The sequence below is a fragment of the Monopterus albus genome, unplaced genomic scaffold (genome assembly GCF_001952655.1).
Source record: "Monopterus albus unplaced genomic scaffold, M_albus_1.0 scaffold642.1, whole genome shotgun sequence".
In the NCBI taxonomy this organism is placed as follows: domain Eukaryota; kingdom Metazoa; phylum Chordata; class Actinopteri; order Synbranchiformes; family Synbranchidae; genus Monopterus; species Monopterus albus.
In genome coordinates this window covers 1-22,457 of record NW_018128522.1, presented here as the reverse complement: position 1 = coordinate 22,457, position 22,457 = coordinate 1, and the positions used below count along the sequence as shown (strand labels likewise).

Below are 22,457 nucleotides of genomic sequence, written 5' to 3'. Positions count from 1 at the left end.
TTTTACCGTGGTTTTCCTCACAGACAGGTTCGGGCGCGCTCGTCTGAGCGTGTAAAAACCTTTTATTCAGACAAACAACTATAAAAACATCAAACACTAGAAGAAGCTGAAGAGCAGATACAGAAAGTGGATGGACAGAATAAATGTGAATGATCTGAAGGAAAAAATGAAGACAGTTTGTTGGTACAACGTCTCAGGCAGCTGAGTTTAAACAGGTGTTTGGCAAAACAACCTAATCCAGGATCTTCAAATTCAGATTTAAAGGTTAAAACTAGTCACCTGAACAAACAACCACAACTGTGATAATTATGTGATAAATACATGATAATAAAAGCCATTTACAGCCACTTCATGTTTATCCAGAACTATAAATCTTCGTAGACTGGGAACCTGTCCAGGTGAAACTTCGCCTCCCACCTAGTTTCTGCTGGGGCCCAAGTCCTCCCAAAGGTCTCGCATGACACCGATTATGACTTCTTCATACTGCTGTTGAATCCAGTCCAACATAGTGGGATCACATTCAGAGCTTTGCATGGTCAGATGGCTGCAGCAGGAGCCTCAGCCCCCAGTTTGTTGGTTGTTCCTGATCCAGAATCCAAAGTACAGCAGACTGCGATGCTGAGGGATGTCTCCCAGTGGTCCTCACACCTGTGCACACCTTTAAAAAGCAGCTCACAAGGGTCACTATTGTAATTAATTTGGCACATTGTGTATGTCCTGTTACTCTGCCATTGATTTGCTTTTAGTATCTGTGACAGACACCTGTTGGTCTCAGATCCACACAAAGTCTGACCTGGTGTTGGACTGACTTTCAGACCATTTCTCAGCCTCCCTCCATCTGCGTACTGTCGCGCCTTGAGCTGAAATCATGCTTGAGTGAAAACGTGTGGTCATGAAGTTCACCAGCTTGAGCACTGGGCGGCACTTACAGATAAAGTTCACTCTGCTGCTGCTGTCATGAACAGAGACAGTCCTGCTTGTTTCGAGACACCAGATGTGTCCCCCCAGTTCTCAGCCTCCTGTCCAGCTCCTGTAGTTCCTTGCTGGATCATCAGGTTCTTTGTGTCCCCTGTGTACCTGTGTCTCACCTACCAGCTAGTCTTTCCTGGACCTTCTGGATGTGTTGACCTGTTCACCTTTCTCATCAAAGTCACCTCACTGAGCTGCTGTGTGTGAGGAGTTTTGTTAGAGTGACCTCGGTACAAAGACATGGACTACCTGCTGGAATGGAATACTGGAGACATCTGAAAAGAAGGACTGTCACAATACAGTTTTTGTCTGTACACATTTCTATACTATATGTATGAATATAATCCTGTGAATGGTGTCATGTCCCCTCAGACTTTTCTTGTGAGCCCTCACGGGGTCGTGACCCTCACATTTGAACCATTGTTTGGATATCAGTGGTGATGGGAGGAAATGTGTGGGCACTGTTTATTCAGACCTCTGAGAGTGAGTGTGGGTGTGTTACTGTGTGTTTGTGTGTCTCTTTGATGTGGAGTGTCCCAAGGTCAGAGGTCAGATGGCAATGTCATTTCAGTGATTTCCTGTTTCCTGTTTGGACGTCCTGGTACACCACTTCAACAAACACAATTCCTGTCCCACCCACCCCGCCCCGTCCCGTCCTGAGCTGTCAGTCAGACACAAAACCATGTGCAGCCTGAGGCTAGACGTCAGGTAGTAGTATGATGATTCACATCGGAAGGTGGCGGCAATGCATCCTTTCACTGGGTTCTCAGTCACAGCTGTTTCACAGAGGCCGTTATGGAAGTAAATCCCTGCCACAATATTTAAGGGGGCACTAACCACATTTTCAGCGCTACTCAATTAGCAACTCAGGCACATGTGCGTTTGTGCAGAATCAGATTTGAGAGTGTAATCCCTGGGAATAGTGATGAGTGATAAGCCAGCACACCTCTCACTTCCACTCATTTGTATTTGAGCATTACATTACAAACAACCCTACATTTCTTGTTCTCAGTGAACAAATCTAGTTCAGGACCACAGTTCCCCTGACTAGATCTCTTTTTCCTGTCCTTTCTACATTGACTGTACCGTTCCACTACACCCTAGTCGAGTATTTGAATGCACCGGTAAAGGAGAATAAAGCCACTGTGACAGAAAGGGGGTGGGCAGGAGTGAATGAGTGGCAGGGGCTGCAGCTTAGTTGGACTGAGTCTTTCCATGGCTTCCTAACGACACCGTACTGTGTGCTTGAATCTGCAGTAGGTAACTCTAGCCTCACATGTAAAACAACCCACCTGTAATTTACTTTGTGTCAGGTCCCCTGGAGTACTTGAAGCACCAGTTTGCTCTCTCCGGGTGATGGCAACAAATGAGTTTCTAGAAACACAACGTTCTTGTTGCTTTAGTTTCTTCATTTACGGTTCTTGGCATTTTCTCTGGCCAGTCTCGGACAAACAGGGTGAGCACGGTGGCTGCCGCCCATCGTGGTACCATGCACCTACAGGAGAAAGCTGTCAAGGAAATCTTGTATCACATGTAGAAACCTTGCATTATACCAGTGACTAGTTGGGTTTATGCCTTGGGCCTGGACGACCCAGGGACAGGACGTGACCGTGTTTTATCAGTTGTTGTCAGGGAAGTCCAGCACCATGTCTTAGGCAGAATTTTGGTATTCCCTCATGACTCAAAGGCAGGGCTGTAATATTTGCTAAATTAAATTTTGTACTTCCTGGTTGAAAAGTTGTGGTGTACTAAGCTGTTTCCTGTCCTGCCAGAGAAGCTGATGTGGGATGCTGTGAAGAAGAGGAAGACCATGCTGTACCAGACCCTCATCGATGATGATGCTTCTGCACCACAAGTTGTTGATCTCTTCAGAGACGTCAGGTAGACGTCAGTGGTGACTATGAAAACTGGATTGTGTACAGGTTTACACCATGTTGTTATTCCTGCCTTTGCAGGCATAAAAATATAAATAGTCATCAAAATGGTTGACTTTTAATGAAGCATCAGGTTATTTTAAAGCAAGTAGTGTGTGAAATGTGTAGTGGAAACTACAAATGTGAAGCTGAAGATGTGTGTGTGTGAACACCACTTGTTACTGCAAGACGGACAGGGTTGGATACTGAGGTCACGGTTTCAGGTTCCTGGGTCAGAAAAGTTGATAGTTCAGGATTCTTCTCTTCAGCACCAGCGACAGCGCACGTTGTTTCACTTTATAAGCTCCTTCAGATAAGATGTACCTCAAATCCCACAAAGGGGAAATTCAGTTACAGCAGCAAAGGAATGTAAAGAAGGCACTCGTTGGAAAACGTAAAAAAAGTAACAGCCAAGGTACTGACAAGAGACAAACTAATATTTACATATCATTGTTTCTTTTGCTGTTAGAATGTAACAAGCTCCCTTCAAAAGTCCAGTAAACTTTGTTTTTGAGAGCAAATAATATATAATTCAAGCTGCACCACCTTCGTAAATCTATCTCCTGGGAAAGTCATGGTAGTAATACATCAACTTGGATTTACTGCAATAAACAGTTTTAAAATCGGGTTGCTGCTGGCTGTCATTCATCTTTTTGGCCATGTCTAACACTGACCTGTATATGAACTGAGACTCCTTCCAATACCTGGTAGTTCATTTCTTTGTTAGAAACAAACTTCATGAAACTGTCTAATCATTTCTTGACTTTAATACATGAGGTTAATAAATACCTTTAACTTTAGTTTCTGCTGTTTGGTCATCTGTTTAAGATTTTTACAGCAATGATATCCTTGTAGCCATCATAGATTAAGACACTTTAAGCTTCTGCTGTGACGTTTTTAACAAATATCATGAAGATGGTGGTGTGCGGAGCGTCTGCTCGTACCCCAGGAGTCGCCCCAGTCTGAGTTTTAAAGTGATCTTCTAATAGTGTTTTGTTTTTCCCACTCTCCAGGCATTACAGCTCGTTATCTTAAGTTAGAATTATTAAACCAGAAACAATGCAGGAAGCTAAAGGGGGGGGGACTTACTTGGTTTGTTAAATGTGTTTTTGTGAAAGCATCTCGGGTACCTGCTGTCAGACACTACTTCAGGGAGTTTTCTAATGTAATGTGAGCAGCTGGATGAAGCAGAGGTCTGGCTACGTGAGAATGGGAAAGAAAAAGCCTGTGTGCTCGTGTTTATGATGATTCTGCCCATGTTTTGGATCCGTGCATTCTCTGATCTCAGCTTAATAAACTGTCATCAAACTGAACAGTTCAGCTTCTCCTCACGGTCCAAACAGCTGCTGGTTTAATGACGTCCCTCTATACGACAAGGAGAGTGAGAACATACCGCCCTGTGTTGGTCTCCATACTTGTCATCTCTGAGTTTGTTTGTTTTTTTCCATGTGGTTAGCTAGACGTTCTTTTGTTTTCCACGCTGACAGTTCCTGTGCTGTGGATTTCCCTTTTCGTCCGCCTGTCCCCTTGGTTAGCTTGTCTATTCCCCTGTCCGTCCTGTTCCTCCCACTCTCCTGTTTGTTTTTTGCCATTGGCCTGTCTTTTCCCCTGGTCATCCCGTTCTCTTCCACCTTCTCTACAACCTACTTTGCTGTTTATATTCCATTAAACCTCCTTTTTTTAACTAGCACCTGGGTCGGCAGTCTTGAGTCCAACCTCAGGTCTCCCTAACCCTCCTGGTGAGGGGGACTAAGCCATAACAGAATGCTCTGGCCAACAATGGACTCAGCTGGCTCAGGTGCTAGTTTTCCTTCACCTTCATTCCCCAGCCATAGCCTGAATCAACCTCGGCCATTATTCTCAGAGACCTACCTTAGCTCCACAGAAACTCAGGACATCTACCGGCAACTTGCATATCACAAGTTTTCCCCATTTTCTTTTTTCCTCGAGGCAACTCCCAAGCCCTCACTTCCACAGACTTATCTTCCCTCCATGCGGCTGAGCTCTTTTTTTTGTCTCCTGTCCCTGAGCCCGCTCCTGTTCCCACCTGTTTTTCCTCCTCGCCCTATGCTGGTACTCGGTTGGCCCTCTGCCCAGGTGGTCCTGGAGGAAGGTGGAGCAGGAGGGCCAACCGACGTCAGCCAACCCCTCAGCAGCAGCCCCTGCAGCGATCCAGCTCGGGCTCCCACGGGCCCCCCAGCCGGCTCCATGCCAGCTGCGGCAGCCCTTATCTCAGCCAGACCTCCAGCTGCTGCAGCCCTCGCCTCAGCCAGTTTTGCAGCTTCCTCCAGTTCCCGAATGGGTTGGCGATGCCGCCGCTCTCCAGCTGCCTCCAGTTCCCGAATGGGTCAGCGCCTGGCTTCCTGCACCAGAGGGGTTCGCCGACAGTGCCGCCCTGCTTCCTGCACCAGAAGGGATCGCCATCATCCTGGCCCCTGCCTCTGGGTACTCAATCCCAGCTGCTCCGCTGCTGCAGCCACCATCCCATCCTCAGTCCAGCCGCCGCTGCAGTCACCGTCCCAACCATCCTCAGTCCAGCGCCCAGCGCCTTGGTCGGCCCCCTGACCGGCCGCTAGCCTGGCGCCGAGGTCACCCCTCTAGAACTGCCAATTGTTTTGGGACTTTTTTTTTGGGACTTTTTTGCCGTTTTTGGGCTTTTACTTACTTCTGGACTATTTACTGTGTTTTTGGGGCTTTTTCTCTTTGTCTTTGTTGTGTTGCAGGGGTTGTTTTTTGTTGTGGGCCTTGTCCCACCTTCTGGGGTCCCCCTCCTCCCTCCCTGCTCTTTTTGCTATGGGGTTTTCTTCCCTAACCCTCCTGGCGAGGGGGACTAAGCCATAACAATACTGTTACTCACATACTGTGTCCGAACGTGTATCTGGGCCACGTTTCTCTTACAAAGCATCATCAGATCAGTTTACTGCTGTATCTGAGCTGACCAGGCTCGATTTGATATGAAACTGCATCAATACATTCACAGCCGTCGTCTCCCAACCGGGGGGTTGGAGGTTGGAGGCAGCTTGTGGGAACTACATGTCATGTCATGTCATGCACTGAGTGTGTTCAGCTTCTCTGATAAACGTCATCATCAGCCACACTCTTACTCTGTTAACATAAACCTTCATAGTTTCTATACAACGTCATGTTATTGATTGCTAATCTAAACCAATCAGCTCTCGGATCAGATGAGAGCGAGGCATCTCCCATCATGCCCTGAGCTCTTGCAGTCGTTGGAGAAACAACAGAGCTTTTAATATGAAAATGCCAAGCCACGCCTATGTGTCCCTTTTGACAATTTTCCCATGAAGACAAAGATGAGCACATTAACCACCCAGTTCTACTTTCCTCATTCAAAAGTTTGATTTTAACTTTTAAAAAATAAAAAAATGGCTTGAATGAATAAATGAATGTTTTATTAAGGACTAAGAATCAATAAAAACACTAAAGCACAACTAGGAAGAAGGAAAAAATATTAGAAACTCAAACTACGTTTCCAGTGCTTTCAAACGGAGGAGCACCTCATATCAGTCAAGCCAGGCTCCACCAAACTGCCACATTCTTAAATTGGACAGGTGATAGATATGTGGTTAAATACAGGCACAAAGGGCATTTTTCCTTAGTTGCTTTTTGTGTTTTAAAGTGAAAAACTGAAAATGAAGACTTTATAATTGATGTTCCATTCCAAAACAGGTCTGGACTGATCGGAGAGTTAGACGGATTGACCTATGTCCTTCTCAGAGATTTGCCTGCTTGTGTTTGAAGCCTAAGACCACACAGCAGTCAACACAGAGACATCTCACTCTGGATGCACACATTTTTTTCCTGAACCCAAATTGAACAAATCTCTGTTTAAATTCCTCGGTTTCAAAATTCTAAAACTTATAGATCCACTTTTGCTCTGGATTAAAACACCAGACGTGAACATCAGCAGCACCTGCTCCTGGTAACAACAGTGTGACAATGTTAGATAAAGATGGTGGTTTCACCGTCCCTGAGCTGGTCCTGCTGGGCTGCTGTGACATCAGTCTGCCCTACAGGCAGCCCAGTTATTACGATCACGTTCTGGCTCCACAGAGGAGGATGCCGCAGACTGAAAGCTGCTGCACGCCTGAATCAAAGTTGCCACCTGAAGGTGCATTAAATACTGTGCGTGAGCTTGACTGTCCAGGAGAAACCAGATGTTTCTCCAGGTGACTTTGATGTTCGTCCTGCAAACTTTCAGTCATTGTCTCCTGTCTGATATTGTCTTGTCCTCTGGCTGCTTTATGCGGGGAAGCAGATGGAGCAGCACTCCAGGCAGATCTCCAAGCAGTCGGATGAGCCACAGCAGTCGTCTACTATCCCACAATCCAACATGGCCTGACATGCCTCCTCCGTACAGGCCGCCTCCCCTGCCACCTCTACGCAGCAGCAGCAGCCAACCGCAGCATCACAACAGCTGGTCCCGCCCACTCCACACACCAGGCACTCCCCCATGGCCGAACACATGGACAGCAGCTCACAGAACAGACAGGCCAGGAGACAGTGAGCGCAACAGTCTGCAGAGACAGACAGACAGGGGAAAGTGAGCGCAACAGTCTGCAGAGACAGACAGACAGAGGAAAGTGAGTGCAACAGTCTGCAGAGACAGACAGACAGGGGAAAGTGAGCGCGTCTGTCTGCAGACACAGACAGACAGGGGAAAGTGATCGCAACAGTCTGCAGAGACAGACAGACAGACAGGGGGAAGGGAAGACAGACAGACAGGGGTCTGCAGAGACAGACAGACAGACAGGGGAAAGTGAGCACAACAGTCTGCAGAGACAGACAGACAGACAGGGGAAAGTGAGCACAACAGTCTGCAGAGACAGACAGACAGACAGGGGAAAGTGAGCACAACAGTCTGCAGAGACAGACAGACAGACAGGGGAAAGTGAGCACAACAGTCTGCAGAGACAGACAGACAGGGGAAAGTGAGCACAACAGTCTGCAGAGACGGTGAACACAAAGGTCTGTCCATTTGGTCTAGTGTGACCTTAATCACCAACTTAATGAAATAGTCTTTTAAACTGAAACTTCACAAATGTCAGTTCTGTACATTTCCATCGACTACTCATTTTTCTTGACAGTGGCCTGAAGAGTTTTTGGCCCCGAGTGTAGTCTCTCAGGTAAACAGCAGCAGCCACTGGACAGAGGGAGTTGGTCTGTTAGTAAGTGGACGCTGAGTTAGAAGTTTATGACAACAAAGCTTCTCTTCTTCTTCTGTGAGTAGCTTCAACCTGACAGGGCTGAAAGACTGATGCTGTTTAGGGTTTTTCACCTGTATGTGTTTTAAAGGAGCAGATCTGGTATTTCCACCCTGACTGAATGTCTCCACTGAATAGGTGTTTCTTGCTACCTAGAAAACCTGTTAACTGCAGCTTATAGGGAAAATCATAAAATGTAAAGAGAGGACGTGAGAAAATGAACACTAGCTGCTAATTCTGCACCAAATTCCACCAAACATGGTGACGCTGAGCTGGTTAAACTGAAAATGAGCAGAGTCAAAGTGGTGTGGGGAATCCTGCTGTTATCCTGTAAGTCTGTGGGCTGATGCTAGGGGGGCAGTGTGTGCATGTGCTCAGCAGAGATAAGCAGGACCCCACAGCGCAGGTGTGTGGCTGATAGTGCGAGTGTGTTCAGCGTTCTGCTTCCTGCCACGCTCAGATACCGTCTGGCTGCGTTACAGTGGAAACAGAGAGTAAGCGACCCTGTGGAGTTCACTGCTGTTCTGTGTATGTCAGTCCGACAATACAACCAGGACCTGACCCGATCAGGAAATCGCCCTAAACTGGCCAGAATGTCTCTGTGGTGCATTTGAGTTCCAGCATGTAGAAGTCAGATCATTTATCACCTGTCCTGGCACAGGAAGTCCCTCATGTCTCCAGCACATGCAGGAGCTCGGTCCCAACAGGTCAGGAGCTGCAGACATGAGGTGAATCCCAGTTCCCTTATTTTATCCTTCTTCTGCCCTCGCTTGACCCAGAAGTTGTTCTAGTCGGCCATGATGAAGGACATCCCAAAACCCTTATTCCTGCTCCGAGGAGCAAGGAGGCTGCTGGAGGAGCTATAGCCGAGGACACACGAGTGCATCCTTCGTGGGAGTCTATTAGGGTTATGACGCGCCCCTTTATCAGAAATCAGCGACTGGACGCTTTACATTAGGATTGGAGGAACAGACGTCTCGTCAGTTAAAATATATTTCCTCAGTTCCTCTGTCCTTGTATTTTATCCTCGTATCTTATTTGGGTGGGACTAAGACGCAAGGAAAAGACTCAAGTGAGGGAAATGTGGATGCAGTTCGGAGAACTGGGATTCACCTCCGCACATCAAACTATCCTCAGGACAAACTTTACACTGTCAGAGCTCAAGGCTGTTTGGCTCACCGTCTCCAGCGACCTCCTTAATGTGGGCAGCATCTGTTTTGATGGAGGCGTGGCTTCTTGTGGAGGAAAGGCGCTTTTGATTGGTGCTCTGGTGATGATGGTGTTGAGGAAGGCTGCAGCTGTTTTTTTTATAGGCAGGTGGCCGAAGAGGAGGTGCAGAGGTGATGGAGGCAGATGGAGGAGTACAGATGGGAGGAGGAGACGCTGATGAGCTGTCCACACCTGAGAGACAGAACAATGACATCAGAGGTTACATCAAATTGAGCCATGTTAGTCTCAGGTACCTGAATCCAGGTTTACCGTTCTGCTTTCGCTGTGTGGGCAGGAGCTGAGAGACGTCATTGGTGGAGGGGCTGTCTGTCAAAGAGTCATCACTCATGTGACCTTCCCCTGGCCTGTTACAGAGAAGGGGAGGAGCCTCTCCTGCAAGAAGAAACATCAGTGCGTTATTACAGTGAGGAACCCCAGACAAAATGATCCCTGGGATTACAGGTGAGCTCAGGTGAGTGTCCAGGCCATTAGACACCATTAGCCTTTGGTTCTGACCGAGATCATCATCCAGGTCCTGGAATGATGTGAAGCATTCTTCACCGCTGTGACATGGGGCCAGTTTCAATATTGTTGCTTCTAACGCCGTACACAGTGCCTACAGTGCCTACAGTGCCTACAGTGCCTACAGTGCTTGGACAAACACTACAAGGTAATATGACCATAAGACCTACACCAAAGCCTGATCTGGATCCAAGTCGTATTCTGGAACCGCTGATCCAGAATGTTCACATTAACAGGGCTCAGGGAAAACTGGCTGCTCTGAGACGACACATAAAACTCCTAATCTGATACTATTTTCTCCTCCACAGTAAACATGACCTTGGCCTTACTGAGCAGGACCCCAGAGTTTAAATGCATTAATTATTCTGTATTTATAGAAAGCAGAAGCAGTTTCCTGTTTCCTGTGCTTCTCTTCTCCTTTCAGCACCTCCACCTGTTGGAGGAGGGGCTGTGTGTTTCACCTGAGAACCGACGTGTGCGTTAGAGAAGACATCAACTCCAGTACACTGGTTCATCTCAGTCTGACTGTACTTTCCTGGTTTTTCAAAGTTTTTTATGAAGTGTTTTTCTGTTTGCTCTTTACTATATGAACAGTTTTCCCATAATTCATCTGACATTTATTGTAAATAAACTGTAAACCCTCTGTAACGAGGGTTGAGACCACATCACTGGTTGGTACTGGCTGATTTCTGTGGGTCTGTCTGCTTATTCACACACTGATGGTCATTTGCTGACGTACTCGATGAAGGCGAACTGACCAAAACATGAGGCTTTAGTGCACATGAAAATAAATGTCCCATATGTCCTTGTATGCCACACTGCTCTGAACCTAAGCAAGAGCACTCCCTGTTAACCAGCCCGTCAGCCCTGAACCTCCGACATCAGACGTGTAGTGGCCAGTGTCTGGAGCAAGTGTCAGGATTTGCCTGTAAGTCTCAGTTCAGGGTAAAACTACACAGCGACAGTCACATCTGTCTCACCTGTGTTTTGATGTGGGAGCATCCCATTGACTGCTGGCTGACTTGAAATGCAATCTGTCTGGTTTGTGCTCTTATTGGCTCCACTCTCCGTGATGTCAGAGTGTGATGTCACTTCCATCCTGTTGATGTCATGTGATCACAAAGACAATGATTCACATCTGAGGATGGCATTTGTCAACAACATAAAGTAAGTACATTTACTCAAGTATGTACTTCATTACAGTTCTGAGGTATTTGTACTTGAGTATTTACAAATTACTTCTACTTCAGTTGTACTCGTTTCATTTAAAAATCTCGGTTATACTGTAGTTTCACATCATTAATTCAAAAGACAAATCAACTAATAACTTTTGATTTATTATTACAGATGCAATTACCCAGCAGTTCATACAGCTGTTAACATCAGCTCTACTTTCAGCAGCTGCAATGTTCAAATGATGAGCACATCATTGGCATCAGTCATTCTCATCCAGTAATATCATAGACTATGTGAAACAGTGCTGTGATGATATTTGGATGCTTTTACTTGTAAGATTTTGAATGCAGGACTTTTATTTGTAACAGAATATTTTCACACTGTGGTACAACTGCTTTAACTTAGCCTTAGTAGAGGGTCTACTTCTTCCAGTGCTGTTAACACTCACCGTTCATGTAGAAACGCAGCTCCAAACAAAACGAAACACTACAGGAAGGAAACTCATTTACAGTTAAGAACTAGTCATCTCTGATGCGCTTCTATTGTTTGTCACCTTGCTCAAATGGTTTGTAGAAATAAAGTTGAAGTGTTTGAAGTGAAATTGACCCACGCAGACTGAAAAACGGTAAATGTTCATTTGATTACTACACTGTCCGAACACTTGGTCTAGGTTGATCCGTTTTATTGTCACGCTTTCGCTTCTGCCTCAGTGTCCAGATGTTCCCCTTACCGCCTGACATCTATGTGCTGCACCGACTCCACTAACGACGCTTCATCGGGGAAGCAGGAGCCGGTCACAGAGCTCAGATCGGTCGCTCTGACCAAGTGTCTGTGTGGAAAACCCGGGTAGCCTATTGCTCTGAGGACGCATCACCTACATGTTGGGATATTATTTAAAAAATAGTTCAACCACTCACCTGCAGCCTCTGAGTCTGAGCCTCGCTCCTCTTTCTCTCCCCACTTTCTGCTTTTAAACTTTTCTCACCACTTAACCGTTTTGCCTGCAGGGCGCGCATGCGTGTGACCGCCTCCTTCTCCGCTTCTTGTAAATACTAACGCGCGCGCACATGAAATGGTTTGTCATTGCAGTCCAGTGACCTCCAGGACTCAGGTGTCCAGTCAGAACACCCTCTCACCTTTGCGTGTGGATCCTGGATCAGTTAATCAGAAACACCTTGTGAGAAACAGCCGCGCTCCGACCTTCATCCAAACAGGCACGCGCAGAGAGCTGCAGATGTTACACAGACCGTCCGGTTTGCACATGACCAGGACTCAGAAACACGTTAATCAACATACGGGCCGGGGATCGTCTAGAGCACGTTAACCTGCGCAGCTGATTCCAGGTGTTCCATGTGTCAGAGACAGGATGTAAAACACACCTGGGATGTGACTCTCACCATGTAGACTAGCAGAGAACATCCTCACCTACAGCTGCCACTACAGAATAACATAAGTGGGCATGTAATAGTAGACCTACGTCATCATAGCCTAATAATATAAAGGTGGAAGAGGATCCAGTAAAGAAACTTCCAGAGCAAACATGAAATGAATCCACAGTAAGCACCATAATGCCATAAACTCAACATAACATGTGGTATGGCGCCACCCGCTGGACTCGCAGCTGCTGCTGATCCTGGAACACAGCTGGGCCCTTGTGGTGTCCTCGTGAGCTCTACGTGCTGTCACTTACAGTACAACAGGTCATATTACCTGATTTATTGACCCCATTTGTTATTAGTTATTATTGATCTGTACCCACTTCATTCATCAGTACGACTGGATGGTGGCTGTGTGCAGATGTTTGTTTCAGCCTGGAGAACGGAGTCTGAAACACCTGCAAACACCTGCCTCCCTCACTCTCCCGTCTCCAGGTGTGTGTTTCAGCCTCCTGCCTCCTGGTGTCGCTGCAGCAGCTGCAGCCTCTCACTGCTGTGCCCCCCACCACACACACACACAGAAGACGAGGAAGAAGAGGAAGAAGAAGAAGCTGAGGCTGAAGCAGAAACAAAGAGATTTGTGCAGATTTAAGTAAAAATGAAAAATGAGTGAAACCCACAGGGAGTTCTGATGAGGATTGCATCGGAGGACTGATTCTTCTTGTGTGCGTGAAGCAGAACCAGCCTCATCATGGTGAGTTCTGGTGTTTGTCCACGTTCACGGACAGATACTCAGACTGATGCCGGAGAATAAGGCAGCAGCTGGACTCCCTGTGCAATATTCTGCAGCATCACAGACACCAGCACGTGATTTCAAACGTGCAGCAAAGTGAACGGACTTTGGTTTCACGGTGGAAACGGAACATGCTGACCAGCGTGCAAGAGAACAAAACGTGCAAACCGTCAAGCCACGTCGTCATTCTATAAACAGAAGCTTTGTTAAATCTGGTTTCAGGTCTGCACCTGGACTGATGAGGTGTACAGGGAGAAAACCCGTTTAGGCACAGGATCCGGACTGATTAGAAAAATGGGTTTTAGTTTTTCACAAGTAAAATAATGGTTTCACTGATGTCATGGGGTCTTACACAGAATGTGGAGTCCCTGTATTTACTGTATGTAGTCTAGCAGTGACAGGTCTGGGTGAAGTTGATTTGAATCTAGACCTGGTCTGATGTAGACTGTGTGAAAGCAGGAAATAAATGGTTTTGGGGTCTCTGGACACTCCGGGCCTTGCTACAGATTTAAGCATAACAGCAGAGAATTAAAGTGTCTGTCACTCTTAATTCCTCAGAAGCCAAAGGCCAACTTTTCAACAGGTTTGTTTGTTTTGTCTCAGTCTGAGGAGGCCGCAGGACCAGAGCGAGGTCTGGAGGAGGAGGAACAGGGAGGAGGAGGAGAGGGGGGTGAAGAGGAAGGAGGAGGAGAGGTTACTGTGGAAACACCCAACACTCCTGTGTACTGTGTGTGCAGGAAGCCAGACATCAACTGCTTCATGATGTAAAGAAACCACACAGAAATATCTCTGAATACCAGGTCATGGACCAACACAGCACTAACCTGTCTCTGTCTGTCTGTCCATTTATTTTTGTCTCTGTCTGTTTATTTATGTCTCTGTCTGTCCATTTATTTATGTCTCTGTCTGTCTGTTAATTTATTTATGTCTCTGTTTATTTATGTCTCTGTCCATTTATTTATGTCTCTGTCCGTTAATTTATGTCTCTGTCCGTTAATTTATGTCTCTGTCTGTTTATTTATGTCTCTGTCTGTTAATTTATGTCTCTGTCCTTTTATTTATGTCTCTGTCTGTTAATTTATGTCTCTGTCCATTTATTTATGTCTCTGCCTGTCTGTTAATTTATGTCTCTGTCTTTTTATTTATGTCTGTCTGTTAATTTATGTCTCTGTCCTTTTATTTATGTCTCTGCCTGTCTGTTTATTTATGTCTCTGTTCTTTTATTTATGTCTCTACCTGTCTTTTTATTTATGTCTCTGCTTATTTATGTCTCTACCTGTCTGTTAATTTATGTCTCTGTCCTTTTATTTATGTCTCTGTCTGTTAATTTATGTCTCTGCCTGTCTGTTAATTTATGTCTCTGTCCTTTTATTTATGTCTCTGCCTGTCTGCCCCTCAGAGGGTGTGACAGCTGCACTGAGTGGTTTCATGGAGACTGTATCGGAGTTTCAGAGAAAGCAGCTAAGTCCATCCGAGTGTGGTACTGTCCGTCCTGCAGAGGTTAGTTTCCTGTGACGTGTGCTCATCTCTGACACAGTGGTAATATAGAAAAATGTGTAGGTTTGTTGATGTTCAGGATTTTTAGTTTTAGCACATTTGTTGGATAAGAAATGAAACCATGAGTTTAGCCTCCGGTCACTGGTGCATATCATATAAGTAGTTTCTCATTGTTTTGGACAAAGTGCAAATGCTTTGACACATTCATGCAACTGATGATGTGAAACTGTCTGATGCTTCCTACATTATCATTTTATTATTATATTATACTGGTTTCTGTCTGACCTCCCAAATCAACTACGCATTAGTTCACTGTAAATGTTGATACATGTAAAATGGCTGACCCAGAGGTCAAGCATCCTGCTCTGCAGCTCTTGATAGTCAGAGCACAAAAATGGAGCTGTGATGGCTCCATGATGCTCCTGTGTGTACTATAATATAAATAGGAACTTGTCATTTTCTCCTTCCTCTCTCGGTTACATTCTCAGTTGCTGTAACATGTTGCTAATATTTAAGCTATGTCAACGGCACAGTTGATCAAGATTAGGCTGCACTTCATTAATTCTATCAGTAGGATTCACTTCAAGTAAGGGAGACTTTGAGTGAAGCATCTCATGGCCATCCAGTGGACTGCAGAGCCTCAGTGATTCAGGAATGCTTCGTTTTGTCCATCACTACTCTGAGCCACAGAGCTTCAATGTGGCCAGGAACTAATAAAACCCATCAGCGACCACATGGTTGCACTGGCTGACATGTTCCGTCATCATCACGCACACACATACTGTAGTTTCTGTCTGTTAGCAGGCTGTGTGTTAGCTGTTCGCAGGTTATGCGATAGCTGTTAGCCATGTATTGTGTTCTCTGCAGACAGAGACTCGTCTCTGGAGATTAAATACCGTCTGAAGAAAACCAAGGAGGAGAAAGAGGCAGAGCCAGAGAGAGACGATAAATCTGACCGAGATGGGCGCTCCAGCCCCCAGCCCAAAACTGACAGGAGGCGGGGCTCACAGGTGAACTGGCAACAGGTGGATGTTTCTGCTGGGATGATTTTGTGTCACATTATGAACAACATCTCTGCAAGTCATCTTCTGTCACTGTAACAACTGACACTTCGACTGTTTGCAGTACACACTTCTCACTTCTCTCGCTTCATCTGAAATTCCTGTTACTGTCATTGTCAGCAAGTCCACTGTCACTTCACTGAGTGTAAAAAGTACTTCTGTAGACTTGCCAGGGAGGTCTATGCCGATTTCAGGTTACTTGATGAACACTATGGGTGTGTGGTTAGACACAATGAGCAACCAAGGAATCCAACTCATTTCTGATTTATTAGCAGTCAGCGGTTAGGGTTGACAGGTTGCAGGCTGGTTTGTGAATTTAAACAGAAATAAATAGAATAAGCTTTAACATGACACAAATTAACACAGTCGCAAATAAACTACAAGAAAACCTAAAAGGAAGTAACAAAATATACAACAATATTACTTCTGAATTAAACGGAAAACTATTACCAAATATCAGTAACAGCCAAACAGGTGTCATCCATGAGGGAGCTCCGTGTTCTCAGCTGCAGGCAGGAAGAGGCTCAGGCCTGCAGCTGATCCTGCATTCAGACCCCTCCTACTTCACAACACTGATGTTCAGCTAATTTAACTGGTATTTGACTCGCTTTTTGTCTGTGATTTTACCTGCTTTAAGCATTTGCACTAAAACTAACAGCTGTCAACTGACCTTTCAGCTGCTTTCTGTATCTGAACCAACAGATTTATTTGCTGTCGCTGGTGACGTGCCAAGTGACAAACTCCTTTAATGTGCTTCACTTTAAACTCAACTCCCACCCCAAAATTCACATGTGAAATATGATTATTAGAAGACATTTCAGCCTGATTTCAGTGTTTTCAGCTGACGTTGCAGGGTGCTCTTCTTCAGACAATGTGCCCTTCCTTGTCTTCAGTACCGGGTCTGATGTTTCTCTATCAGATCAAGCGCTCGGCCAGGATGTGTGGAGAGTGTGACGCCTGCTTGAGGACAGAGGACTGCGCTCAGTGTGACTTCTGTAAAGACATGAAGAAGTTCGGAGGTCCAAACAAAATCCGACAGAAGTGTCGACTGAGGCAGTGCGAGGTCCGAGCACGGGTGAGCAATCAGACTGTTGATCCACTGAGTCACTGACAGGATAACGGTGTTACAGTTTCTCATCTCTAGCTGAGCCATGTGCTTTATAATTAGTGATGCATGTTCTAATTGTTAACGATGAATATAGCCAGTCTGTCAGACGTCTATTAGAATTGTACTGATGTTACTGGGGTTTCCCATTTTCTTGTCTTTGAGCAGAAGATGCTTCGTGTCAGAGATGAGGAGATGAGTCGAAGTGGCACCAGGGGGCGGGGACTACTCAGGAAAGGGGTGGGGCATCAGACTGAAGACGAGGAGGAGGAAGAGGAGGAGGAGGGATTCAGTGAGAGTGAGCTGGAGCTGTATGAGCAGTATAAAGCTGCTGGCTACAGAGACCTGGTCAGTGTGTGAGTGACTGTTTCTGACCAATCTGCTGCCAGGATGGGTACTTCCTGTGGTGTAACGTGTCTTCCTGTTGCAGGTGTGGCACAGCGAGGAAGAGGACGCCCAGTCAGACTCTCTGAGGAAGAAAGCGGTGAAAGTGAAACACGTGAAGAGGCGAGAGAAGAAGACAGAGAAGAAGGTGAGCACGGTTACAGTAGCATACTGATGATGTCACTGATGATGTCACTTACACACCCGTCCCATCCTGTAGAAGTCTGTGTCCACCCCTAAAGAGGAGGTGAAGCCTCGCCGCCACAAGGCAAAGCAGCGTCACAAGGAGCGTGTACGGCACAGCGAGCGAGCAGGAGAGGGCGGTGTTAAAGAGGTGGGCGGGGCTCTGAGGCAGTGTCTAGGTCCTGGATGTGTCGAAGCAGCGAGGGTCAACTCCAAATACTGTTCAGAGGACTGTGGCATGAAGCTCGCAGCCAAGTGAGTCTCAGTTTAAAGGTGTATTCACATAGAGTGCTGGAGTGGTGAGTCCTAAAACCCAGAACTGAGTCAGCCTGTTTGCACTCGTGGTCCCCTCACCCTGAAGTCCGTGGGTTTTTGGTTAGACACCTGAAATAAGGTCTGTGGTTAACACAAGGCCAACACATTTTCATGTGTTGTTCTACGACAGAAAATACACCAGCTAATGCCCCACTATGAATAATAATGTGAATAAGCCTTAACAGGAAGTGAAGGTGAAAACCTGTCAACATAAAACACACCCGACCCAGAGAGAGAGGAACTAAATTGTCTGTCTCTTTGTTTCTCTTTGCATTTGTACCTGTGTTACTATTTTGTCTTGTGTCTCTCTGTGTCTGTCTGGATCTTGGTCTTTGTTTCTGTGTCTCTGTATCCGTCTCTCTGTCAGTCGTATCTATGAGATCCTGCCTCAGAGGATCCAGCAGTGGCAGCAGAGTCCTTGCGTTGCCGAGGAGATGGGGCGGAGACAGCTGGAGCGAATCAGGAGGGAGCAGCAGGCGGCGAGACTACGTCTCACTCTGATGGAGAAACGTTTCCATGAACTCGAAGGCATCATCGCTAACGCCAAACTGCAGCAGGTGCAGCACCATGAGGAGGTACGAGACCGTGAGACACAGCTCGGTTTAGTCTGATTGATGGGGTAGATCTCACCTGTTTGTCTCTCTGCAGGTGACTGAGGGTGATGGTGATGACACAGACCTTCAGATCTTCTGTGTTTCTTGCAGTCATCCTATCAACCCAAAGGTGGCGCTGAGACACATGGAGAGATGCTATGCTAAGGTCAGCTCTGCAGGAGTCTTTTTGGTTTGAACTGTAACAGAAGAACCAGAACAATCTCAAACTTAGGATTCAGTCTCTTATTTACTAAGCAGAGAGCTGAGCAGACCTGTGGAGCTGCTCCTCATCTCTCCTACAAGAAATACTAGCACACATCACAGGCTTTGGTCTAACTGCCTGAGGTCCAGGTGCACTGTGGGTCATGTAGGTCAACCAGATCTGTCTCTGTCTGTCCAACAGTATGAGAGTCAGACGTCATTTGGTTCCATGTACCCAACACGTATAGAGGGGTAAGTCCACATGTCTGCCTGTCTGCCTGTCATTCACTAGTTTGATGCTCTCATGGTAACATCTGTCTGTCTGTCAGGGCCACCAGGTTGTTCTGTGACGTGTACAACCCTCAGAGTAAGACGTACTGTAAGCGGCTGCAGGTTTTATGCCCTGAACACTCCAGGGATCCAAAGGTGAGTCTCTGTCTATAGAAAACTACTTGGAGTCATTTAAATCTTACTCATCGGCTGCTTTTACTTTGTGTCTTGTGATATTTCAAGGAGCTCAGTGGTAGTTTTGTCATGTACAGGCCTATTAATTCTGCCTGCCTGTCTGTCCCTCAGGTCCCGGCAGATGAGGTCTGTGGTTGTCCTCTGGTCAAAGACGTCTTCGAGCCGACTGGAGACTTCTGTCGTGTTTCCAAGAGGAAGTGTAACAAACATTACTGCTGGGAGAAACTTCGCCGAGCCGAGGTCGACCTGGAGAGAGTCCGAGTGGTAACGCCCAGACTAAACTTTATTAACATCGGCTCTGGCTAACGTTGCAGCAGGGACCGATGTTTGATCAAATTTTAATTTCAGTTACGATTTTGGCTTCCAGTGATTATGAAAACAAGAGAATCGAGTCATTTATATCCAGCGCACCCCTTCAGCGCTCTACAGTAGGCACGTGTTTTGCTCACATTGGTTGCAATGAAATGTTACTCGACGTGACAACACTTAAACTTTGTTACGACACATGCAATAAAACCTCTGCGAGTAAAGCCAATTAGAGTAATCTATCAAAACCCCACTAAACGAGCATAAACCTATCGAGAAGGGATCATTTCAGCATTGCCTGCCAGTTTGTGTTAACTGTAGCAAGCTCGTTAAGCCAATAGCTAATTGTTATTGTTAGAAATTAACCCGATTCTTTTGTTGGAAGCACGAGAAGTGACGACAGGAGAGGACTGTTTAAAATCAGCAGAAAGTTTACTGAATGTCTGATCACAGATAGGCCTTACAGCGCTGGGATCAGAGAGACAGAGCTCCAGCAGGAGTTCCATCCACTGAACCACCAGTTATGTTTTTACCATGCATTTATCTGGCTGGGCCAGGCCCGCCCTAAACAAAGGTACAACAATTCACACTTCGTAATCCTATTGGCCATTTGGAGTGAGTAGGTCAACCCCTGCCTGCACTTGCTTGCTGATATGTGATCTAGACCAGGTGTGTGTATGTGTGTGTGTGTGTGTCTCTCAGGTGGCAGCTTGATCTTGATCAATGAACCCTGAACAATGGGTGGTCTGGGTTGCAGGCCCCCTGAGTGTGTGATGCTGATTTGTATGTTAAACTGGCCAAGTGGTCATCTCAGGTTGTGGGCCTCCCTGTGCGTGTAAGACACCCCATGACAAGGCAGAACTTGGGATATGCTAAGTGGGTCCAGGTGTGGGTGTAAAACAGGCCAACAGGTCTTTGTTAAAATGTAAATAGGCTGTCTGGTTGCTTGGAGATGCAGACATCCTGTCTCTACAGAATTCAAAGTAAGCAGATTCTACTTCATTATCACTTGATTCTTATCAATACAATTGTAAGATGTATAAGTAAAGAAAATAAACTTATTAAAATAACCAAAGCTCAGTAGTTCTGGACAATCATCAATACAGCGGTATGAAAAGTAACTAAGAGAAAATGAAGAACTGAAAAGTAACTAAAGGGAACTAAAGGTATGAGAAGTAACTAAAGCTTATAAAGTAACTAGAGCCTATAAGAATCAAATCTTACATTATGAACAAGCCAAAACAAAAGAAGACTGCAGCCTTACGGTTAAACGGGAGGGTGAGGTCCCTGGCTGTGTCATGGTGAGCCCAGCAGTCTGAGCGATTCTTTAGGTTATGACAGGCAGTGCTCTTAACCTGAAGACGCAAAGTTTTATTTATAGAATAAATAGAAAAGTAATTTCCTCTGAAATCTCAGTCACAATTGTGATCTCAGTATTGATCAAAATAATCATGGTTAAGACTTTTGCCATAATCGTGCAGCCCTTCTGATGTCCTCTGTCTCCATCAGTGGTACAAGCTGGACGAGCTGTTCGAGCAGGAGAGGAACCTGAGGACGGCCATGACCAATCGAGCCGGTTTATTGGCTCTGATGCTGCACCAGACCATCCAGCATGACCCAGTCACAACTGACCTGCGCTCTGCCAAGGACAGGTAGAGACAGGTAGAGACAGGTAGGCAGTCAGAAGGTATAGACAGGTAAGAGACAGGTTTAATATTTCAGGCTCAGACATCAAAACAACCAAATGCATTGTGAGAAACAGAGTCCAGAAGCACATTAGATAAAAGATCTCATAATCAGGTGTTTTTAAAGTTAGGAGATTATCTTGTAATTACTACATACAGATTGTGTCAATACAAAATAGGTATCAAAATATTCAGACTTCTTATTTGTAATTATGGATAAAGCTCTTATCTGTGACAGGTTTGTAATTACAAGGTAACAATTATAAGATTTTTTAAGATAAATATGAATAAAATAAATCTGATCTCTAATCACATTTATCTTGATTAATATGAGGTATAGATCATGTCATTACAAGATAAAGGTCTGTGTATTATGAGATAATCTCATTGTACTGTATATGTAAAATAACGATTGTGTTATTGCCTTAATTCAAAAATAACATGTCACAGTTATGAATTATAATGCTTTTTCTCTGGTGAAGTGAAGCTGATCTCAGCTCAGGTGTCAGTCTGTGAACTGGTCTCATCATGCTCATGAAATAAACACATTAGTCAAAGTCACATAAGCTCCAATGATAAATAATGCTGATACCAAACAGTATTAACACTGAGGTCTCCTGTAGAGACTTGTTGTGGCAAAGTGATCTATTAAATAACTTTCAGAGCTTTTACACTCAGTGAGTGTAAAATAAAAACTTAACATCAGCTCTGAAAGTTATTACACATTTATTTCTGCAGAAAGGAGCAATCTCTAAAGAGTGTCTAACCAGTCTGATGGAGAGGCTCCCAGAACAGAGTGCTACTTCTCTTCTTATACACACACATACAATTGCAGGAAACAAATGCTCAAACAGATGGGCAGCAGGATACCAGTTATTACAGGATACTAGCCATCTGCTTCAGCAGTCACACAAAGGCATGAAAATCTTTACGAACATGCTGACACAATAAACGGTCTGGTGTCACAATCACACACATATGCCTGTATACCATGACTACAAAGCAACAGCCAATAAACTACAAAGGGTGCTACCATAAAATTCCCACTACAGACCACACTACAGTACCCACAGTTCACTGCACAGCTCCAGTAAAGTGAGCTTCATCAGACCTTGTGGAGGTTTAAGATTCACTGTCAAATGTTGTGCACAGACGGACAAAAGAACAGGAATGGATGTTCTGATTTTATTGCACTTAGCTTTTATTCTCATGTTGTTCTTATTGTTCTTGTCTCTGTATGATTTTATATGTGTCCTGCTAGAGTTGGTTTTATATTTTGTATTGTTTGATCATGTTGTATTCAGTTTGATGTTTCATTAAAAAAAGTTAAAATGCTGTTGATTTCTTCTGGCTTTGATCATTTTAAGGCAGAATACCAAGAGTTGCCAGTCAACACCTGAAGAGATATTTGTTGTTTTCATAAAACAGAGCATTTCAATAAAGGCAAGTTTCAAGTAAGCAGTGTTAGAAAATAACCCA

At 45.3% G+C, this 22,457-nt stretch overlaps 2 protein-coding genes across 5 annotated transcripts; one reads left to right on the top strand and one right to left on the bottom strand.

Moving 5' to 3' along the window:
- Nucleotides 1-6,273: 6,273 nt before the first annotated feature.
- LOC109953367 (myoD family inhibitor domain-containing protein-like) lies at nucleotides 6,274-12,014 on the bottom strand. 2 transcript variants are annotated; one of them, XM_020588836.1, is made up of 5 exons: nucleotides 11,932-12,014; nucleotides 10,819-10,937; nucleotides 9,587-9,709; nucleotides 9,287-9,508; nucleotides 6,274-7,420 (listed from the first exon to the last, which is right to left on the bottom strand). In XM_020588836.1, the coding sequence occupies exons 2-5, from the start codon at nucleotides 10,934-10,936 to the stop codon at nucleotides 7,146-7,148; spliced, it is 738 nt and encodes a 245-aa protein (XP_020444492.1). In that variant the 5' UTR covers nucleotide 10,937; nucleotides 11,932-12,014; the 3' UTR covers nucleotides 6,274-7,145. The 2 variants fall into 2 exon arrangements, with proteins under 2 accessions (XP_020444492.1, XP_020444493.1); XM_020588837.1 differs by having other exon boundaries at nucleotides 10,819-10,976; nucleotides 11,932-11,986.
- Nucleotides 12,015-12,984: 970 nt separating this feature from the next.
- Nucleotides 12,985-22,368, top strand: LOC109953368 (CXXC-type zinc finger protein 1-like). Of its 3 annotated transcripts, XM_020588839.1 has the most exons (15): nucleotides 12,985-13,144; nucleotides 13,787-13,947; nucleotides 14,583-14,683; nucleotides 15,548-15,705; nucleotides 16,661-16,816; nucleotides 17,015-17,194; nucleotides 17,277-17,378; nucleotides 17,451-17,668; nucleotides 18,096-18,303; nucleotides 18,377-18,487; nucleotides 18,725-18,774; nucleotides 18,852-18,948; nucleotides 19,099-19,251; nucleotides 20,803-20,965; nucleotides 21,717-22,363. In XM_020588839.1, the coding sequence occupies exons 1-14, from the start codon at nucleotides 13,142-13,144 to the stop codon at nucleotides 20,947-20,949; spliced, it is 1,845 nt and encodes a 614-aa protein (XP_020444495.1). In that variant the 5' UTR covers nucleotides 12,985-13,141; the 3' UTR covers nucleotides 20,950-20,965; nucleotides 21,717-22,363. The 3 variants fall into 3 exon arrangements, with proteins under 3 accessions (XP_020444495.1, XP_020444494.1, XP_020444496.1); XM_020588838.1 differs by having other exon boundaries at nucleotides 20,803-22,368; XM_020588840.1 differs by having other exon boundaries at nucleotides 15,548-15,690; nucleotides 20,803-22,367.
- Nucleotides 22,369-22,457: the final 89 nt, after the last annotated feature.

What these genes read in the sequence shown, in the direction of transcription:
- LOC109953368 (XM_020588838.1), top strand. An exon ending in GTACTGTCCGTCCTGCAGAG is followed by an intron (nt 14,684 to 15,547) that starts GTTAGTTTCCTG and finishes TGTTCTCTGCAG; the next exon opens with ACAGAGACTCGTCTCTGGAG. An exon ending in TACCCAACACGTATAGAGGG is followed by an intron (nt 18,775 to 18,851) that starts GTAAGTCCACAT and finishes TCTGTCTGTCAG; the next exon opens with GGCCACCAGGTTGTTCTGTG.
- LOC109953367 (XM_020588836.1), bottom strand. Translation starts at nt 10,936, where the DNA reads ATGGAAGTGACATCACACTCTGACATCACGGAGAGTGGAGCCAATAAG. An exon ending in CACACAGCGAAAGCAGAACG is followed by an intron (nt 9,509 to 9,586) that starts GTAAACCTGGAT and finishes TCTGTCTCTCAG; the next exon opens with GTGTGGACAGCTCATCAGCG. An exon ending in TAAGGAGGTCGCTGGAGACG is followed by an intron (nt 7,421 to 9,286) that starts GTGAGCCAAACA and finishes CTGTCTCTGCAG; the next exon opens with ACTGTTGCGCTCACTGTCTC.